The sequence below is a fragment of the Bos javanicus genome, chromosome 12 (assembly GCF_032452875.1).
Source record: "Bos javanicus breed banteng chromosome 12, ARS-OSU_banteng_1.0, whole genome shotgun sequence".
In the NCBI taxonomy this organism is placed as follows: Eukaryota; Metazoa; Chordata; class Mammalia; order Artiodactyla; family Bovidae; genus Bos; species Bos javanicus.
The window spans coordinates 28783026-28801869 of NC_083879.1; the positions used below are offsets into that span (position 1 = coordinate 28783026).

The following is an 18844-nucleotide window of genomic DNA, read 5'->3' on the forward strand; positions in this document are numbered from 1 at the left end:
TTTTAATATTAATTGTTATTGGTTTTGGTTAAAAAAACTAGAGAAGAATATCAGGAATAGGGGGATTTTCCTCACTGTCTAGTGGTTAAGCCTCTGAGCTTCCACTGCAGAGGGGAGTAGGTTTGATTCCTGGTTGAGGAACTAAGATGTGGCCAAAAAAAAAGCCAGAATGGAATCCTATAATCTTAAAACATTTATTTGCTATAGCATTGTGGTTACAATGAATGTGAATATACTATCAAAATGTAGGGAGAAAGTCCCAAAAAGGATACATTCAAAAAATTAGTTTTAAAATTATTTTGGAGTATACTTTCAAGTGTTTAAACATTTTAGAGATGACAGATAACCAGAACCAACACTCATATTTCAGACAATAAGTTCTGAAACCTGATGTTTCTGTCATGGTAATCGGAAGGATCTGAGGAGACTTTATATAAACATCTCAATGTTCCTTCCACAGTGATTTAGTACCTAGCCCTGACAAAGTGACTGTTAGGCACGCATGTATTTTAACCATCTGTAACTAGCAGGCTTCCCAAGTGGCACTAGTGGTAAAGAACCCGCCTGCCGATGCAAGAGACTTAAGAGATGCAGGTTTGATCCCTGGGTCGGGATGATCTCCTGGAGGAGGGCATGGCAACCTACTCCAGTATGCTTGCCTGGGAAACCCCATGGACAGAGGAGCCTGGAAGGCTACAAGTTCATGGGGTCAGAGTCAGACGTGACTTAGCAACGAAACAACAATACAAATAGTCCCGTTACCTGCATTCCCTTATTTGCCGTAAAGCCTTGCCAAGTTCATTGTTCTTCAAGCACTCAAGCATGGACTGGATGGCTGCCTCAGTGGATGTGAAGGTTGGCTCGGACCACACCCCCTCGACGTAAAGAGGGTCAGCTGCAATGGCTGCAGTGGCCTCCTTCAGGTTTTTCTTTAGGTCACTCAGTTCCCTGGACATATTTAGCAGCTGTTCAAAAAAAAAAGTATTTTTAGTGTATTTAGTTGCAGGCTGGATTTTACACCCCCAATTAAAATTGTATGACGTCTGGTTAAGCACAAGCTTAATATCTCAGTAAACTAAAAACAGGACTGATGGAACTATACTGCTTGATATATGTAGGGCTATGGGGCTGTATGCATTGAATAACTGTATCAACAGCTGGCATACTCTGCTTGTATAAAAGATTGACTCCTCTTAATGTTTTCTATTTAAGTAGAAGGGAACACACAGAGATAAAATGCACTAAGAGAAGAGGCGGGGGAGCTGGGTAAAGCTGGGTTTAGATGCCACTTGTGCATTCTTGACTACTACATGGTCAAGCAGATAGACTCTTATGTGCCTTCAGTGCTGTGAGACTGAAGATGTTATCCACCTCACAGCTTATTTAAACAGTTGGGCACATAAGTGCCTAATAAATGTAATCGCGAACATGGACCTGTTTGAAGAATAAATTTTTATCCCTAACCCTATGCATTGGGAAAAGATGAAAGACATAATTTTAAGAGAGAGGAGGAAAAATCGTAATGTCACATTAGTATTAATCACAGAGGTAAGGATATTTTCCCTCAGATTCACTGGAACCAGAAGATCCTGTGTTATTAAGAAATAAACCATAAAGAGAATCTGTGTCACTTCTAGGGCCCCTGAAGTGTACTGTTGAAGATAGCTGTATTGCAATTTGACCTCAAGAGCATTTAAAAAAAGAACAGATGTGAATTTAAAGGTTTTTTTCCTTTCTAATGCAAACTGAGGATGACTGTTTTCTTTGGGAAGTTGATTTACCCAATATCTTTGCCTTTCTTCATTCCCAGCTTGCTCACTGAACAAGCTATAGAACTGAAGCCCTCAAGGACAGTCTTCACGCAGATGCTGCTTAGACACAATGATACACTCCAGCCCCAGGCTCAAAATTAAAAGAAGTTAATAAGCCTTTTATATAGTTGTTAGACTGTCTTAGACACATAGTTTTTAAAGCTTGAAAGTTAATCTCTTATTTCAAATCTAGGTAAGTTTTAAATACTGAAGGTGTGTGGATCTCATCGCTAGGGTGAGCACCTCCCTCAGCGCTGTGCCGAGCTGGCTCCCCGGGACCCTCAAGGCTGTCCTTGCATTTTGTGTCCAGGTAGGTCACTTGCCTCGTCCAGTCCTGGCACCACCAAAGGAGCATGGAAATAAATAGGAGACACTAGTGTTTTAAGACTTGTGCTTAAGTGAAATGATTATAAATGTTCAAGTGATTTTATTACACACAGACTGGTCGGGGGCAGAACAAAGGAAAAGCAGTGCCGAGCTCATGGCAGGACCTGGGGTGGGGGTGGGGTGCTCACCTCTGGCGTGGAGCTGACTTCGTGCACCTGGCCGATGAGCTTACAGTAGGACTGAAAAAGCAGCAGCAGCTGGAAGTGTAGCTTATACAACCTCTGACACAGTTCCAGTTGCTAAAGAGAGAATTTGTGTAGGAAGAAATAGTTACTAAGGATCATTCTTACATAGTAAGTGAAATCTTAGTGGAGACGAACATTTTTTCTTTTTAAAACAAGGAAGCGTAACTAGCTGTTACCATTCTAAATAACACAGAACAATAAAATCCAATCAATGAATATCAGTGAGAAATTCACAGTATAATATAGAATAAAACAAATCCTGTAAGATTACTAAATAGAATTAGTAGCTATAAAGGGACTTGGTGAACTGCCAAATTTCCATTATATTTGTCCATTAGATTTAATATCTACAAATTACAGCTGTGGTTGTGTTAATTTTTATAAGCTATATGTCTTTTAAAACATTTTCTTTTTATTAAAAGTATATTTGAAAGGCACGACATTAAGTGGTTCTAGGTGTCAAAATTTATCAATTCAGGAGACACTCGAGAGATTATTCCTCGTGACGATTTTGGCTGCCACTTAGGGTGCAGGCACGGATCTTAAAGTTTGTAAACACAGGAAAAGTCATGTGATTGTCTAAGGTTCTGTGCCAGTTTTACCGACAATGTTTCTACTCAGTGCTCAACAGATACATGTTGAATTAGATATAAAAAGGGCCCAAAGTGCTTACAAAAAGGAGAAATGATGAAAAGCATGCAAAACTTTCTGTGGAAAGAATTTTTTAAAACTATTCCTACAAAATGGGCCTTAAGCCCTATAGACACCTCTGGAATTGAAAATGTTTTCATTATATAGCATACATGTACTGTAAAGTAAGGATAAACCATGAGTAATTCCAACACCGATGATCATGACTACTGTTTGAGCTGTATCTGCTTAATGGCCTCTAAACTTTGCCTGTTTATCCCAGGAAAGGGTTAGCTGCTAAGTAGAGGATGGGATTCTGCCAGAGGAAAAAGGACAGCCTTCACCAGATAGAACTGCATGGCTCAGCAGTCATCAGTGAAAGTGGGTTAAATATGTGGCTTAAACCAACACTTCACCATTCAAATGTGGTTAAGTAAGGATAAACAGGGCCTTTCTTTTACTCTTGGTGTGTGTGTGGAAGTTGCTCAGTCACGTCCAACTCTTTGTGACCCCATGGACTATAGCCCACCAGGCTCCTCTGTCTGTAGGGATTCTCCAGGCAAGAATACCGGAGTAGGGTGCCATGCCCTCCTCCAGGGGATCTTCCCAACCCAGGAACTGATCCAGGTCTCCTGCCTTGCAGGTGGATTCTTTATCATCTAAGCCACCAGGGAAGCTTAATATGACTAAAAAGAATGCAGAATTGAGAGCTGCTGAGGTGCTTAGGTGACTGCTGAGGTGACGTAAAATTTTTTTCCCCAGATCACTTTAAGGAGAGAAATGACAAGAATTTAAATTTAGGTTTTTAGGAAGAATATTCCATTAATGGTATTATTAACATACGTTTGGTCCTAATTTTTAAAAATGACTCTAGTTCGTGCTAAGACCATGCTGGATAGAGTTTTTCTTTCTCCTTTCTCCCTGGCCCTTAGGGTAGGGGGAAATTCTACTTAAATTTATGTGATCTCTCAGTGCTTATAACAAGCCTAAGTTTAAAGAAGTAGCTATACTCACTCGTTAATGCAAATTAGGTCTTTGGTTGTTTTAGTAACACATTTTATGATCATTTAAACTTTTGTTTGTGGAAACCTTTCAAAATCAGGTATTAAAGACAACTTTCAGATAAAAAAGTATCATCTAAAAACAGAATGTTACCTTTCACAAGTTAGGGTGAAACCCAGCTATGAAAACCCTGACTTTTCTAAGTGTTCAATAATGGTAGTTATTACTAGAAATACCCCACCTAGCGCATGGGAGTTCATAGCAACATAGGTTTCTATTTTGGGAGGAAAGCAGCCTGGAATCTAATAAAAACTACATGTCTTAGTCTACCAAATAAAAGAAAATGAAACAAAAAAGGGAAAAACATGCTAAAAGATATAATAGTCACAGTAAAAATAAGATTTGTTATGGGTCCATGCCTAAATGGACAAAGTATGAAAGAAAGTTAACTTACTGCAAGAGATTCCATTTGCTACACAGCAAGCATGGCACAGGAAACAAAGGAAAGGAAAGAGAGTACAGGGTCAGTGTACTGCATGCAGCAGAGAGCACGGCCCTCTTCAAGAGCAGAGCCGTCCAGCAGTATTAGCATCGCTCGCCCCACCGTGATAAATGCTTGCAAATGTTGTACCCATTCAACATGCACAGCGGTCCAGTTTAAGACAAGCTCTAATGGGAAATGTGTCATTGGAAAACATAATTTGCGATCCTTTAGATTCTCTTGATTAGTTGCTTTGTTGATCTTGGAGGCCGTAAGTGAAAACTTGTATTGCTTGAAGATTTTAGTGTTTAAATGTGAATAACATGTAAATGTAGTAAAACTGTGAAGATGCCATTGGATTAATTTGGAAGAACTACCGCCCCAAACAGTCATTGCTAAATGTTAGTTAAGGCAGAGTCTTTTATGTGCTTGGCTCCGTATCTGCTGAACTATGACTATCTAATTAGCATATAATTAACAATCTAAGTGGCATTTTCTTTAGTCCTATTGCTTTCCACATTGAGAATATCTGACAGGAGTGAGTGAAAGTCACTCAGTTCTGTCCGACTCTTTGCGACCCCATGGACCTTATAGTCCATGGAATTCTCCAGGCTAGAATACTGGAGTGGGTAGCCTTTCCCTTCTCCAGGGGATCTTCCCAACCCAGGGATTGAACCCAGGTCTCCCGCATTGGAGGCCAATTCTTTACCAACTGAGCCACAAGGGAAGCCCTCTGACAGGAGAGCTATATATTACTTCAAAGGATTGAATGTTGTCTTTATCCTCCCAAACAAGTGTGAGCTATAACAAGTAACCTTGCATTTTATTTTTTATAATTTTTCCCCCATTAGTGAATTTCTAAAAGTCTTCTAGAACCAGCCATTAGTCTAGAAGAATATAAATTTGTACTTGGGCCATGTTCAGCTACAGCTGTCATATTTTTGGTGTCACCATATTGTAATCATAGACTTGTTAGGGAAGGTTTCTGTATGTGGTAAGAGATTACCACAACCTGACTGAATATTAAAAAAAAAAATCCACTTGGCCATTTCTAACTATGGGTCAATACATCTGGTTCTGGATTTTCAAAATATTTAAGGATCTTCTATTTCTAATCACCGATAACAAAAACCACTTACTTTAAAACTCTTTCCCAAAAAAACCTAAATTATCATCAGTTTAATATGTTGTACTTAACATAAGGTACAGTATACAAAAAATAAAGCCAGCAAATTATTATTAATAAAACTATCAAATTATTAGTATCTTCAAACATAAAGCATCATCAGTACCAACTCCCTCACCCCCTGCCTTCTCAGGGTCTCTTCTTGTCTCACTTGCTAGTAATACCGTGTGGGTCTGGCACATTGATGACTGCTGTATCAAGTTTATTGAGTAGTTTTTTTGACCCTGGCTGTAAATAGCTTTTAAAGCTTTAAGCCTGTGATAAAGATTATACAACCCAAGTTATTTACTATTTTCAAGAAAACTTTATAACGATTATGCTAGACATTTTTATAACCAAACCTTACATACGACTGAAAGACAGAGTCACATAAGAAAGGATTACAAGGCTAGTCTTAAATCTACACGTACAGAGTCTCCACTGTGAGGACTTTTTAGAAAACATCAAATTTGATTGAAATGTTAGTAAGCACCTTAGCATGTAACTGCTTCTCCCATGGAATTTACTTTCCAGAAGCATGGAAAGAAGCAAGTACTGAGCAATTACAGGGTCTTATGTGAAGAAACTGCTGTCTTTTTACTGGTTTCCAAAACAAGGTTGTAATCCCAGAAGGTCGTCAGATCAGCTAAAGGAAAATCTTCTCTGTTTAATGAAGGCCAACGAGACTTTCTGACTCCAGCCTCGTGCTAAGGAATTTCATTGTCAACAAATTCCTCCCACCTGGCACTCAGGGCACAAAATTGTGTTTCTTGGGAGCTGGCCAACTTGATGAACACCAGTTCTCCGAGTCCTTCTTACACACTTTTTAGGTAGGCTAGTCTAAGCTGCATTGATATTTACTATCTCAAAAATCCTTTCCTTGGCCTCAGGCTGGGACCAAGTTTGCATTTAGAGTTTCAAAAAGATAGTGAAAAATGCCTTTCAAGGAAAATGTTAAGCTTTTTCCCCGCCCTGTGCTAATATTTTCTGGTATCCAGGTTGTAAAAATAATCCCTTGAGAAATCTTTACAGATGTATTTGTTTTTGGTGATTCAAGATTCTTTTGAAAATGTGGAAATGTCACTGTTTTATTTGGTCACAAACATTTTCTTTAAGCCCTGTTCCTGTACACCTGATACAGCGTGATTTATTGAACTGGATTTAGAGGTATGTTTTCTCAAAATGAGAAGAAAAATTAAGTCAAGATATTAAGAACCCACCGTAGACAAGGTAGCTTTAAAGCCTAGACATCAGCGGTAGCACAGCCATTCTTGTTTGTCTGTACTCTGCTCTGAAAGGAGTGCTTTGCTTATGACAGCTAGTTAGGTGAAAAATCTAATACTTTTTCTTTTTTTTTGGCATGCAGGATCTTAGTTCCCTGACCAGGGATCAAACCTGCCCCTCCCTGCATTGCAAGTGTGGAGTCTTAACCACTGAACCACAAGGAATGTCCCCCCCTTAGAAATTTTTGACATGTCAGAAGGTAAGTCACAGTATTACTGTTAATATATTAGCTATGGTTTTCACCATGTTTAATCTCTGAAAGTCACTGGTTTAAACTAAACTTGATAGAATTTAGAAAATCTAGCCAAGTGTTGAAGCTTTCCTACTTTTGTGTTGCATGTGTTGCTTCAGTTGTGTCTGACTCTGTGACCCTAGGAGCCCCTAGGCTCCTCTATCCATGGGATTCTCCAGGCAGGTGTACTGGAGTTGGTTGCCATGCCTTCCTCCAGGGGATCTTCCCATGCCAGGGGTCGAACCTGTGTCTTTTATGTCTCCAGCATTGACAGGCAGGTTCTTTACCACTAGCACCACCTGGGAAGCCCACTCTGTTATATAGATGCTTGTGACCTCCTGAGCAGGTAGAAACAATATGTTCTCACTGTTGCTAACATCACTTGGCTCTGGCACATTGATGACTGTTGTATTACATTTATTGAGTAGTTCTTTTGGACATTTGTCATGAATATCTTCCAAAATTTTGAAAGATAAATACGTTTAAGCCTCTAATATAGATTGCACAGCTTGAAGTATTTACTTTTCAAGAAAACTTCCACTTCAGGAGGCATTTACTTAGTCAGTCTAGAAAAGAGATTCCTTATAGAGAACGACTGACTATCTGAAGTTTAATGGGTTACAGTTTAGCTGGAGAAACATTTTGTCTTGTTCAACATTTAGCTTGTTGTTCAATCTGTAGAACAGAGGTTGCAGGCTTCTCCCATTCATGGATTAGGCAGGGATAGGAAACACACAACCAAGAGGGTTAGTGTCCAAGAAGATTCTATGATGATTTGAATGTAATAAAATGTAGTGGGGCTAAATGTAAATTATTGTACTTGAGTCCATAGGGTCGAGTGTTCAAGTAGTGCTCAGAAATGGCTGTGAAATTCCGTGTCCATCAGCTAAAATCACTTACAGCAGATGAAGCGATGACCTCTGCAGCTTTCCCAGGGCCAGCTCTGCAGAACCAGGAGGTGAGCTGTGCTAATTCACTGAAGGCTTGAGGTTGTGGCCTGGAGAGCCCAGAGCTGCAACGCTTTACCCTCACCTACATTTCTATGAACTTCAGCTCCCCAGAAGCCACTCCACAATGAATTCCACGGGCAATGGATAGGTCAGTGCTGGCTTTTAAGTCATGTAGAGATGTGTCTGTCTTCAGGATGTGCACAGGTGGAGAAAACACTGGTAAAGCCATGTCTGGGACTCACACGCCCACCTTGTTTTACATCTTATTAACTGTGCGCTGTGCCTCATTCTAGAACTGGTATTGTAGTCACCCAATAGCCTAAAGTATTAACTAATCATGCCTGCCTTAAAAAAAAACAAAAAAACAACTTCTGTTCCAAAATCCTTCTCACATATTAGAAGCACTTTTTTCAGGAGCACGATTTGTTCTGTTTTGTACACGCACTGGGAATCCTCCTCCAAGGCTCCTTCCAGGAGGGAGCCCAGCACGGGGGCCCTTGCATCTTAGTACACAGAGATGGTTCTCACAGCAGCAAAGAGGAACACTGGCGTTTTTCTCAAAAGGCACAACTCTTTCTACTTGGCGTTCACTTCCCCATTTTGGGGCCTAGGTACAGAGGCACATGTTCCTATCATAAAGAAAACAACATCGTGATGGTTGGCTCTCACCTGCAGGGTCAGGAACTCACTGCACAAGGATGGTGGAGAGCCACCCAGCTCAAGGTGGCTGCCACTGCTGCTGCCACTTTAGGAAGGCAGGCCTGGTGTTGCTAGCTTTTAATTTTTTTTATTTTAAGAGATGCCATAAATGCTGTTTTGAGGGTATGTGTGAACAATTTCAAGTTCACACTTGTTCAAATGTGTTCACACAAGTTCAAATGTGTTCATACAAGTTCAAAATGTTGAATCAATTAACTTGTACAAGCTGAATAAAACATGTCTGTGAATTGGTTATAGCTTATAGGCTACCTAAGTGTAAACTCTCCTCATTAATTTGATGTCACAACTTTATATTGAGAATAGACAAAAAGTCAGAAAATATTCAACATCTAGAAAACAATTATATTCTCTTCCACAAATTCCACAGTAATTTCTCACTTATGTCACCTGTTAAGAATGACTAGAAATCGGCTACTGCCATTATGGGGCAAGCCTTGGGGTCTGGAGACTTCACATGCCTGTCTGTACGTGGTCATCATCTCTGGCCAGCTGACATCTCTAACTGCTCAAGAGTTTGCTAGGTTTAGTAAGGTAAGCACTAATCCTTCCACAAAGTCCACGCTTGTCTGAAATAGAATATACACGTGGAGTAATTTCTGTCATGTTGACTTTGCAATTTATATCCAGATATAATTTTATTTTCCCCAGACATAGATTCTTCAAGTGAAAGCTTACTTCCTAATCCCTGCTTCCATCTGTCGTCATGCAAACAGTGCTCAGAATAATGGGCACCATCAAACTATTCCAGAAGACAGAGAATCTGACTTAAAAAAGAGAGCTGGAGTAAATCACTGGAGGATAAGCAGTGCTCTGAGGTCAAACATTTGTTCGGTTTTTCTTTGGAATGGAAGCCAAATGGTAGCTCCAATTAGAAAAATAATCTCCCACCAACTCTGGATATAAGATCAATATTGAAATGGAACAACACCATCATTTCTGCACAAGGCCCACCTTGAAGGTGATTTCTCATCCTTTGAAGGCCCCACACTCTGACATGCTTTTCTCGATGTGATAGTGTAATTACAAGTGGACATCTCTGCCTTGACTAGTAAGTAGCCTCCTAACCTGTCTTCCCAAATCCTCGCTTGCTCACTAGGTCTATTTTCACAGGAGTGTGGGAGAGCCCCAGTCTAATCACACCCTCCTGTTAACAACTTTTAATTGGTTCCCATTGATGTCAGGATAAGCACCCAAGCCCTGCATGGTCTGGCTTCTGCAACTTTTCTCCTGGTCACTTCCTACCTGCCTTGCCACACAGGATCCCTTCAGTCTTCACAAAGGGTCATTTTCCCTGCCACTCTGGGGCCTTCACAGGCTCACCGAGCCCCTGCCTTCCACCCTGCAACCCCTGGCACACTCCAGCTCAGAGCTGAGATCTCTGCCTGAATGGCACCTCTGTGCAGAAGCCTTCCCGGAACCGCCCTCTCATTAGGCCAGGTTTTCTGCTATATCCTTTCATAGCTCACTGTTCCCACCTTTCCTTAATGGCACTTGTCACAGTTTACACACATATGACTGTTAACGTCCATCTCCCTGAATAGATCAGAAGCTCTACCCAGGCAGAATTCACTGTTGTACCCACCATGGGGACCACTCAGCAGTAACTACAGAATGAGTGACTTCACGCTTTTCTGCCGAGTTTCTTTTACAAGGCGGCACACATTTATAAGCCAGCTGGACTGAGGTGTATACTTAAAGCAGTTCTAAATGAGAAGAAAAATCTGAGTGATTGCTGAAAGGTCAACAGAGACTTTCTTCACTGAAAGAAGTGGTTCAGTGAAGAATTAATGATTTTTTTCCCTCTTTTTAAAATTTTTAATTGAAAGATAATTGCCCTATGACATTGGTTTTATATTCTGAATGAAGAACAGTTCTATTAGGAAAATGGTTAGTATAGTTAGTGTCCAGCAGAAAGGTTATTTTATACTTCTGCTTTTCCAAAAAGAAGACCCTCCCCCACCAATCCCATCAACACACCATCATGCTTGGCTCATGTCATTCTTGCTTACTGTACAGGTCTCGTGGGAATGTATGGGATGATGCTTCCTCCCTCTTCCCAAGTTCCACGCTTCTTGGGTATATCAAAACCAACACAGAAAGTCAGAGCACAGAAAAGATGAACTCTAACAGGTGTTCATTACCTTCTCCTCTGAGTCCCCGGGTTGACAGGTAATCACTCCATCTCTCGAGCCTCCTGCAAATGTCGCCTTACAGTTTGCGAGCCACTGTTGTCAGAGAGAGAGACACGGGTGAATTCAGTGGTGGCTTAAGAATGTGTTTACTGTAAGAAAGACCTTACAATAATAGCCCAGCTATTTAAAGATTCTGCCAGCTTAACTATCTAGTATAGTAACTAGTATAGATGTGAAAGGAACCTTTGGGTAGAACACAGCAAGCCCCGAAGAGCTGAAACTCACACTTGACATCAAAAGACTGGCTTGTTCACCAACCAGAATTAAAGGATTACTTTTATTAACTGATGCCCGAGAAGCTGGAAAACAGTGAGTGAAAGAGCCACAGAAATAGAAGACAAAGGGAATTGCTGCAGTAGAATGTTAGAACTCTCTCTTTGACAGTCATGGAAATGTAACAAGAAACAAAAACTTAAGAATGAATGTCTTCTGTGTATGAGGTACTTGTGCAGGGCAGTTTACATACACTCTTTCTATTTCAAAGGCAATATTGAGTTGGAGTTAACTGCATGAACCTTTGAATCCCACAGACCTGGGTTTAAATAACTACTTTTCAACCTCCCAGCTAATGAGAAGAATAATAGCAACTCCCAGGGTAGTTGCAAGCATTACATGATTTGAGAGAGATAACTCTTACCAGGTTATTGGATATATAAAAAGGACTCAGGAAAATGACAGCTGCTGTGACTATTATAGCGTATCACTGTCTTATAGATGATGAATCTGAGATGACAAGAGGTTAAGTAACTTATCCAGGGTTACTAACCCTTAAGAAACTGAACTGCAGTTTGAGTTCAAATTCCATCTGACTTCAAAATCCACGATCTTTTTATAGTGTCTGGTCTACGATGGGAAGTGCTCCCTGGAAATTACACACAAATATTTGTTGGAAATCAGGAGGTCTACATGGATGGTTTCTGAATCACTTCTGTCTGTAACATTTTACAGTTTACATCTTTGAAGGAAGGAGGAAGAAAAGAGCAGGAGCTGAGGCCAAGAGAAACCACGGTGATGGGGAGAGACAGCTACTGAGAGTGGTGGAGGAGAGAGATGAGATCCATCTCAACCAGTTTTGGGTGAGGCGAACACTGGAAGGACGCAATTAACAGTTTTATTAATCAATTTCTGAGAAAAGAGAGGTTATAATGTTGATAAAGTGATACATTAAACAGATACCCACTTTCCCCAATTTCTTGGTTAGAAAAATTATAGGGCTAAAATTGAAAGCTGAAAAAATTTCTCTTTTGTAGGTATCATTTTTATATAACCCATACCATTGATAGTTCTACCACCATTAAGTTGGAAGACTGGATACGTCTGTCTTCTCCCAAAAGGGCCTCTCTTGTGTTATTCACATCGCCTCCCAAGAGCTCATGGTGGTTGGGTTCATTTGGTGTTAATGAAACTTATATGCACAGAGACACAGACGCTTACTGAGAGAGTGGCCTCTTTCCTGTTGTTGTAGGTATCCAAATATTCTTGCAGTTCTAAAACACTGAACTTGAGCTTGTCCAGAAGTCCACAAGAAAGGAGCTAATAAAGACAGGAAAATAATTTGTATTAAAATAACTTCCAGAGAGACACCTTGACAAAGGCATGGCCACACAGAGAGAAAAGAGAAGTATATTTAGATGTAATATAGAGTGTGTCGGGGGTGGCATCTGTTTTAATAACCTGTACAGTCTGTAATTTTGCTCCACTCTCAGAAGCAATTGCACTTGAATATGACTTGCTAATTTAAATTTCCTGTGAAGATACCCATTTCCCCCATATCAGTTTAGACAGACAGATCTTAACAAGCATTCTACAGAAGCCTGCATTAAGAATCGGCATCCATTTTATGCATGGACTCCAGTGTCTTCATCCAGTAGTACTCCGGGAAATGTGAAGACAGACCTCCAACTAGGTCTTTGTATTTAATTTGCATTTTAAATCATTTAAGATGGAAAGATTTCTCATATCGTATTCTTTGCTGCAAGACAGCCAACCACTAATCAAGTTCTTGGAAAGAATGACTCTTCAGAGACTTTCAGAAGTGAAGCACATCCTCACTGTCTCTAAACCCCAGTAAGTCCTGAGCAGATGAGACAGTTCTGTGATATGCATGGGGGATGGAAAGAGGTGCCCCTCTCCCCTACAGAGAGCTCGCCGGTCTTGGAAGGTTAGCATTGTGTTTATATAGTCACAATTCAGCAGTCAGCCAGCGACTACTTTAATTATCCTTCAAATTTATCATCTGCAGTGGGGCTGGACGAATCCAGCAAGAGGGCAGGTGGTCTCTTGAAAGAAGAGAAAGTGATGACATGGTGCCTCTGGGGATCCATCTGGCTGGCTGACCTGGCATCATGGGGACTGGCTAGGGCTGCTCTGAGAGGTTAGCTCACCATGTTCACAGCCTTTAGGGTCATCAGAGAGAAGCACCATGGACACAGAGGGAGCACAGGGCTGGGGAGGGGGGTCTCTCCCTGATCTCCTGCAGTGACAGCCTTGGCTGGCCACGCACAGCCATTCCTGTGCAGACCCAGGCCTCTGGGGCTCCCATCACCACACAGCGCTGCTCACAAACACCGGAAGTATCTTTCCAACAAACTGTAATTACACACGTGCTTCCCTGAAGTTCCACACTCTCCGCTGGGCAGGCCGTTGACCATGGGAGTAGGCTTGGGATACTCACAGTCTCGGCGTCCACAAAGAGTGTGGGGCACTCGGAGCAGGAGGTAAGCATCTGGGAAGAGCTGACAAACTTGGATCCAATGCCCCGGAGGTTATCGCCAAGGTAACTGGCTGCGTCACAGGTTAGGAAGCAGAACCTCTTCTGAATATTCTGAAAGGCAACATAATTACTATTTGTAAAGGCCATGTTTTAACTTAGGCACTAGGAAAAAACTTCTTTAATTCTTAGGAAAATATCAAATCAGCACAGGTCCTGCATGTAGTGGCAGGCCTGTGTGTGTGTGTGAGATAGGAACAGAGTGAGTGTGGACAAAGTTTCTTCCTAAAATGTCATTTCCCAATGTGTGGATGCCCATGTATCTTTTAAATAAGTGCTGCTTTGCTTTTTTGCTGATGGCCAGTGCCAGCCAGAATCTTTTGCCTAGTGTGTTTGTCAGATGAGTAAGTTCTGAGATTACTTCAGTATGGGTGAGAGGAAAAAGGTCATGAGATACGACTCCTTTCTATCATTCCCAGATCACAGCTCCTAGAGACAGGAGGACTAAAATGGAGCCACAAAGTCTCTGAAGAAAGAAAGAGTATATTCTGTGTGGGACCTGTCTCCCTGAGAGCTTTGCACATTGTCACCTCATCAGTGCTCACAACCAGGTAAAGAACCTGAGGTTAAGAGAGGTCAGAGGACTCGAGATCATGCAAACAGTAAGTGATGGAGTAAGGGTTCTAAGTTCACATCCCTTTCATAAGTGATAATGCTTTGTAAACGTTACTATTCCTCCTATACTGCCTGAAGAAAAACCGTAATTAGGAAGAATCTGACTCATGGGGCCTGTGTCAGTGACAAAATGAGAACATTTTTAGCCCCAACTTCCAACTCAAAATATCTTTTAACAAAAAGAACAAAATATTTAACCAAAAAATAATTCCAGATCTAGGCATTCGCTTTTCCCAAAGAGATTTCATACCTTTTGAGTTGGAGAATCTAATCCACGAGAAATCCTCTCTGCCCTGCTATGGGGTACTTAGCAGGTCCCCCAAACAGCAGCAGGCTCTTGGTTCCTTATCAGTTATACTAGAAAAAAATGCCAACCGTGCTGCATATTATTTTTATTTAATATATCTGAGAGTCTTGTCATAACGCATAACATTATGTCTTATGGTGGTGTTCGTTTTATGTGCAATTTAAAATACTTGACAGAATGCTGCAGCTGAGAGGAGCAGGAAATGCCGTGTATCACAGAACTATTAACAGATGACTGGCAGAGTGAGGAGGGGCCAGGTCCTCCAGGAAGTTGGGTTCTTCTCTCTCACCCAAGAATATGGTCAGACCTGGGTTTACATTTTATTGGACTGAGAGGCTGGGAACTTTAGAGCCACCTATGACTTCCATATAAAAGCAGCATGTGATTTGGTGACATTGTGCACACAAATGACAATATTCTAACCCAGGAGCACAGGAAGGAAATAGAGGGACGGAGACACTTGGAAAGCCATCCCTGCTGGACCATTAGAAACCATTTCCTTGTTTTTAAAAGCAAAGTATTTTTGCAGTTAACCTCCTCTCTACTCCGTCCAGAATCCACCAAATACAGGGCAACGTGGTGTCCAGACCACAGGGGAATATCGGGAAACTAAGTAAACAGCCCCAGTGAGGGTGTGATGAAAGAACCGTAGACTGTGTGTCTGAAATGTGCTTCATTGCCAGCATACTGGAACAGCGACTTTGCTCTCAATCACAGAGCATCTGATGGTAGCTGAGAAAGTTCTTAAAGAAAAATGTAATATTAAAAAAAATAGGAGAAACACAATTTGTATTATTATTGCAGATAAATGTCTTAGGAATTGATCCAGTCAACTGATAAAAAAAAAATCCAAACTCTAGTGTTCTTCCCAGTACCCAGCCCCATGTACCAGCTCCCATGACAACCTGTTGCTGTACTGGCATTACGTGGAAACTATACTTTTGAGATGTACATTAAAAAAGTTTTTTTCCTGCTGCATTTACTGAGCGCCTATTGTGTGTGAGCCACTGTGCCAGCCACTGGAATCAAAGCAAGACACCGTTACCTGCCCTCCCCTGCAGGAGACAGACACCTAAACAGGTAATTCCAACAGTGTGGCAGATGCCTGGGATCCCAGGTCAGGAGTGCAAGGGGAGAAAGAGCTAAAGGAAGGCCTCATTCATGGAAGTGCCGCCCCATCAGGGATCTGTATGTATTGGGAGCACAGCTGAGGGAAAACAGGAGGTGATGGTTCTCGGCAGAAGGAAGAGTCCTGCTCAGGACTATAAAGTTGAGCGTGCAGTCTAGTAACTAGTAAGACAGGATCACAACAGCCAAACATAAATATACACGATTAACCATTACTTAAACACAGACTTTAGAACAATATAATAAATTACATTGTTCCTGAATCTTTACAAATTTACCTCAAATGGTAGCTTTGGGATAGTTTGTTTTTAAATTTCAGTCTGGCTTAATGTTAGGGTGTTTCTGGATTCTTATCTTTCAGCAGCCCACTGTTTCCTGTTTTAAGGCTAACAGTCCCTCCAGTCCCCAGTTCATCCCAGACAGGTCTCATGAAAAGTAAACTGGAAAACTTGTGAGTGGGCCACACAAATAACAGAATATGGAGACACTAGCTATTAGTACTATTGGTATACAATCCTCTAAGAATGGAAGGGCCTCCAGGCTCAAAAACCGATTTTACTTTTATATTAACTAAATTATGGCTTCCTGAATTTGCAATTATTTAAAGCAGATGATCCCATTTTTTCCACTTTTCACATGATTCCTTATTTTCCTATCTCTCCCTTTTGCCATGGTTCTTCCTGAAGGTGATCAGAGGGCCCCATTCCTCCATCCAGCACACATTACCATGCCTTATCTCATGATGTCCTCAAGAGAATCAACCTCTCAAAAAGTGTCACAGGCTGGCAGGTTGAAGGAATTCATGGTGAGTGGGGATAAAAGATAAGGAAAAACCACGAAGAAGAAAGAGGTACACCAGAGGTCGAAGTGGAAAGGAGCTGGAGGATGGGCTTGGCTGAAGACGCCACCTGTGGTCCCGAAGGCCTGGCTGCCTGCCTGTGCCTGATGACGCCAGTGAAAGCCGGAGGGGCCAGCGAGGATCACGTTCCGGCAGCCCGAACCACCCAGCACAACATCTCCACAATGAACGGAAGAAAGGATGAAGCAGAGGAAACTGAGGACAAAGTGTAGTGTAAACCCAGGGAGAGACCTTTGTGGGCAGCCGCGGAGCCTTTGTGGGCAGCGCACCTTAAACAGGGAGGAGAACACGTGGAACGTGTACACAGCACAGGAGCCGTCCGAGTCGCACATGAGCTGGTTGATGTGGCTGCGCCAGGCCTCCTCGGCGTCGTCACAGGCCGTGGGCTGAAAGGCGGCAAGGATGGCCGAGAAGAAGGGCGAGGGAGGGGGCGACACTCCCCTCTCACCTTCCCCAAAGCTGGAAAAAACGCAGACAACAAAGTCAGGAACAGCGTCCTCCTCACCTTTGCCGGCAGTGTCGGTTCTCACCCGAGGCACCCTCCTGCCCTCTCCTCCCGTGGGGGTTGCTTCTGGAGCCTGGCTCTCAGTCAGAGGTCTTGAGATTCTGATTCTAGAAAAGAGAATTTTTCACCTCTAGGATTCCGTAATTCCCAAGATTCCCCAATTCTGATACGGGACCGCTTTTTAGCCTTCAGCAACTGACCCTCACTTTCCTGCCGGCCTTTCCCCAGACACAGGGCACATTCACTCCTGTGCTTTGACCCATTTCAGTCTTTTTCATTTTTCACTTTAAAAAAATGAGAAAAATTTTGAATCTTTTCACTTTTCCTTTGTGGAGGGAGAGTAATAGTGGGTGCATACACATAAATGACTAGGAGAAAAAGGGCAGAGAAAGGAAAATAAGAGAAATTCACAGTGAGACAGAGGGAAACAAAGGAGAGAAAAATAAATGAACTGAAAAGTCAACATTTCTTCTCTAGGTATCACCCTAAGCTGTTTCTCTGACAAAAGGATACGTGTCACCATAACAGAAAGCCTCTGTCTAGCCACGTCAGAAGCAGTGTTCAGAGGAGTGATTTTAGGATTCTGACTTTCTTCTCCTGAAGCAGATCTGTAGCATTATCTGTGATTTATCCTAGATGCCACATTAAGTTTTTTAAAAAAAATCTATTCCTTTATGTTTCCTGTTTATATTCTCTGACTAGATCTCACTTGTCTCAGAAATGTCAGTCTTGAAGCTGAAAGCCACCCACATTAAAAAAAAAAAAAAAAAAAGTAGGTATGTAGCTCATAAAGGGCCTCTTGTTCTGGTCTTTTAACTCAAGATGGGAAGAACTCCATTTCCAAGCCTTGCCAAGCTAGCTTATCTTCAAAGCTTACAAGGTCTGGACCACGTCCCCAAGGGCTCCTTTTTGGCTTTTTATGTTATTCCAGGGCTTTAGGGCTTCCCTGGTGGCTCAGTGGTAAAGAATCTGTCTGCAGTGTAGGAGATGCAGGTTTGATCCTTGGGTCAGGAAGATCCCCTGAAGAAGGAAATTGCAACCCACTCCAGCATTCTTGCCTGGGAAAATCACATGGACAGAGAAGTCTGGCGGGCTACAGTCCATGGGGTTGCAAAGAGTCAGACACGACTGAGCGCCTGAGTACATTATTATTCCAGGGCTCTAAGAGTTCCTATAGGCATAGCCTTACTGGTTCCGCATAAGGCCCTACACTGGAGCTGGAAGATTCCTTACTGGTTGACAGCCTTCCAAGTCATGTCAGCCCGGACTCTTTTGCGAGGAGGTCCCAGAGGCACAAGCCTGACGTTAAACTGGAGTTGGAGCAAACCCAATATGACGTGCCGTGTACACCCTTCACCTGGCAAGAGTGAAGTGGTCCAGCGCTCGGTTGCCTTTTTCTTCTGCGTCAGTCGTATCCAGGCTAAAGCTGTCGCTGCATTCGAAAGTGGCCGGGAGTTCATTGATGGAGCTGGAAAGGTCATCCTCCTGCACGGTGGCGTCCTCCTCTTCCTGGACGGCATCAGCCTGGGAGCAAAGGAGAGAAAGGAATCCCCCAACATGTAAGGATATCCAGAGGCAACTCTGAAATCCAGAGAACAACGGAAATCGGGGGCATCTGTCT

General features: G+C 42.1%; 2 protein-coding genes across 11 annotated transcripts in view; one reads left to right on the forward strand and one right to left on the reverse strand.

Moving 5' to 3' along the window:
- The window catches only part of ZAR1L (zygote arrest 1 like), a 109989-nt gene that overhangs the window by 80492 nt on the left and 10653 nt on the right, over positions 1 to 18844 (forward strand). For 3 of the 10 annotated variants that reach the window (XR_009739971.1, XR_009739963.1, XR_009739969.1), the window contains exons 4-10: positions 7028 to 7144; positions 8010 to 8135; positions 9496 to 9895; positions 10864 to 11016; positions 11988 to 13106; positions 14229 to 15811; positions 16546 to 18782. The gene's annotated coding sequence lies outside the window, so the exon portion shown is untranslated. Of the gene's footprint in view, positions 1 to 7027; positions 7145 to 7165; positions 8136 to 9495; positions 9896 to 10863; positions 11017 to 11987; positions 13107 to 14228; positions 15812 to 16545; positions 18783 to 18844 lie in introns of those variants that run through there. The other 7 variants (XR_009739966.1, XR_009739965.1, XR_009739970.1 and 4 more) reach the window with 7 other exon arrangements.
- Positions 1 to 18844, reverse strand: part of FRY (FRY microtubule binding protein) — a 250254-nt gene that overhangs the window by 1736 nt on the left and 229674 nt on the right. The window contains exons 54-60 of the mRNA XM_061434828.1: positions 18581 to 18747; positions 16988 to 17177; positions 13714 to 13863; positions 12474 to 12572; positions 10989 to 11072; positions 2327 to 2437; positions 763 to 965 (exon numbers count right to left, since the gene is read on the reverse strand). Coding sequence (XP_061290812.1) covers positions 763 to 965; positions 2327 to 2437; positions 10989 to 11072; positions 12474 to 12572; positions 13714 to 13863; positions 16988 to 17177; positions 18581 to 18747 — 1004 coding nt within the window. The remainder of the gene's footprint in view (positions 1 to 762; positions 966 to 2326; positions 2438 to 10988; positions 11073 to 12473; positions 12573 to 13713; positions 13864 to 16987; positions 17178 to 18580; positions 18748 to 18844) is intronic.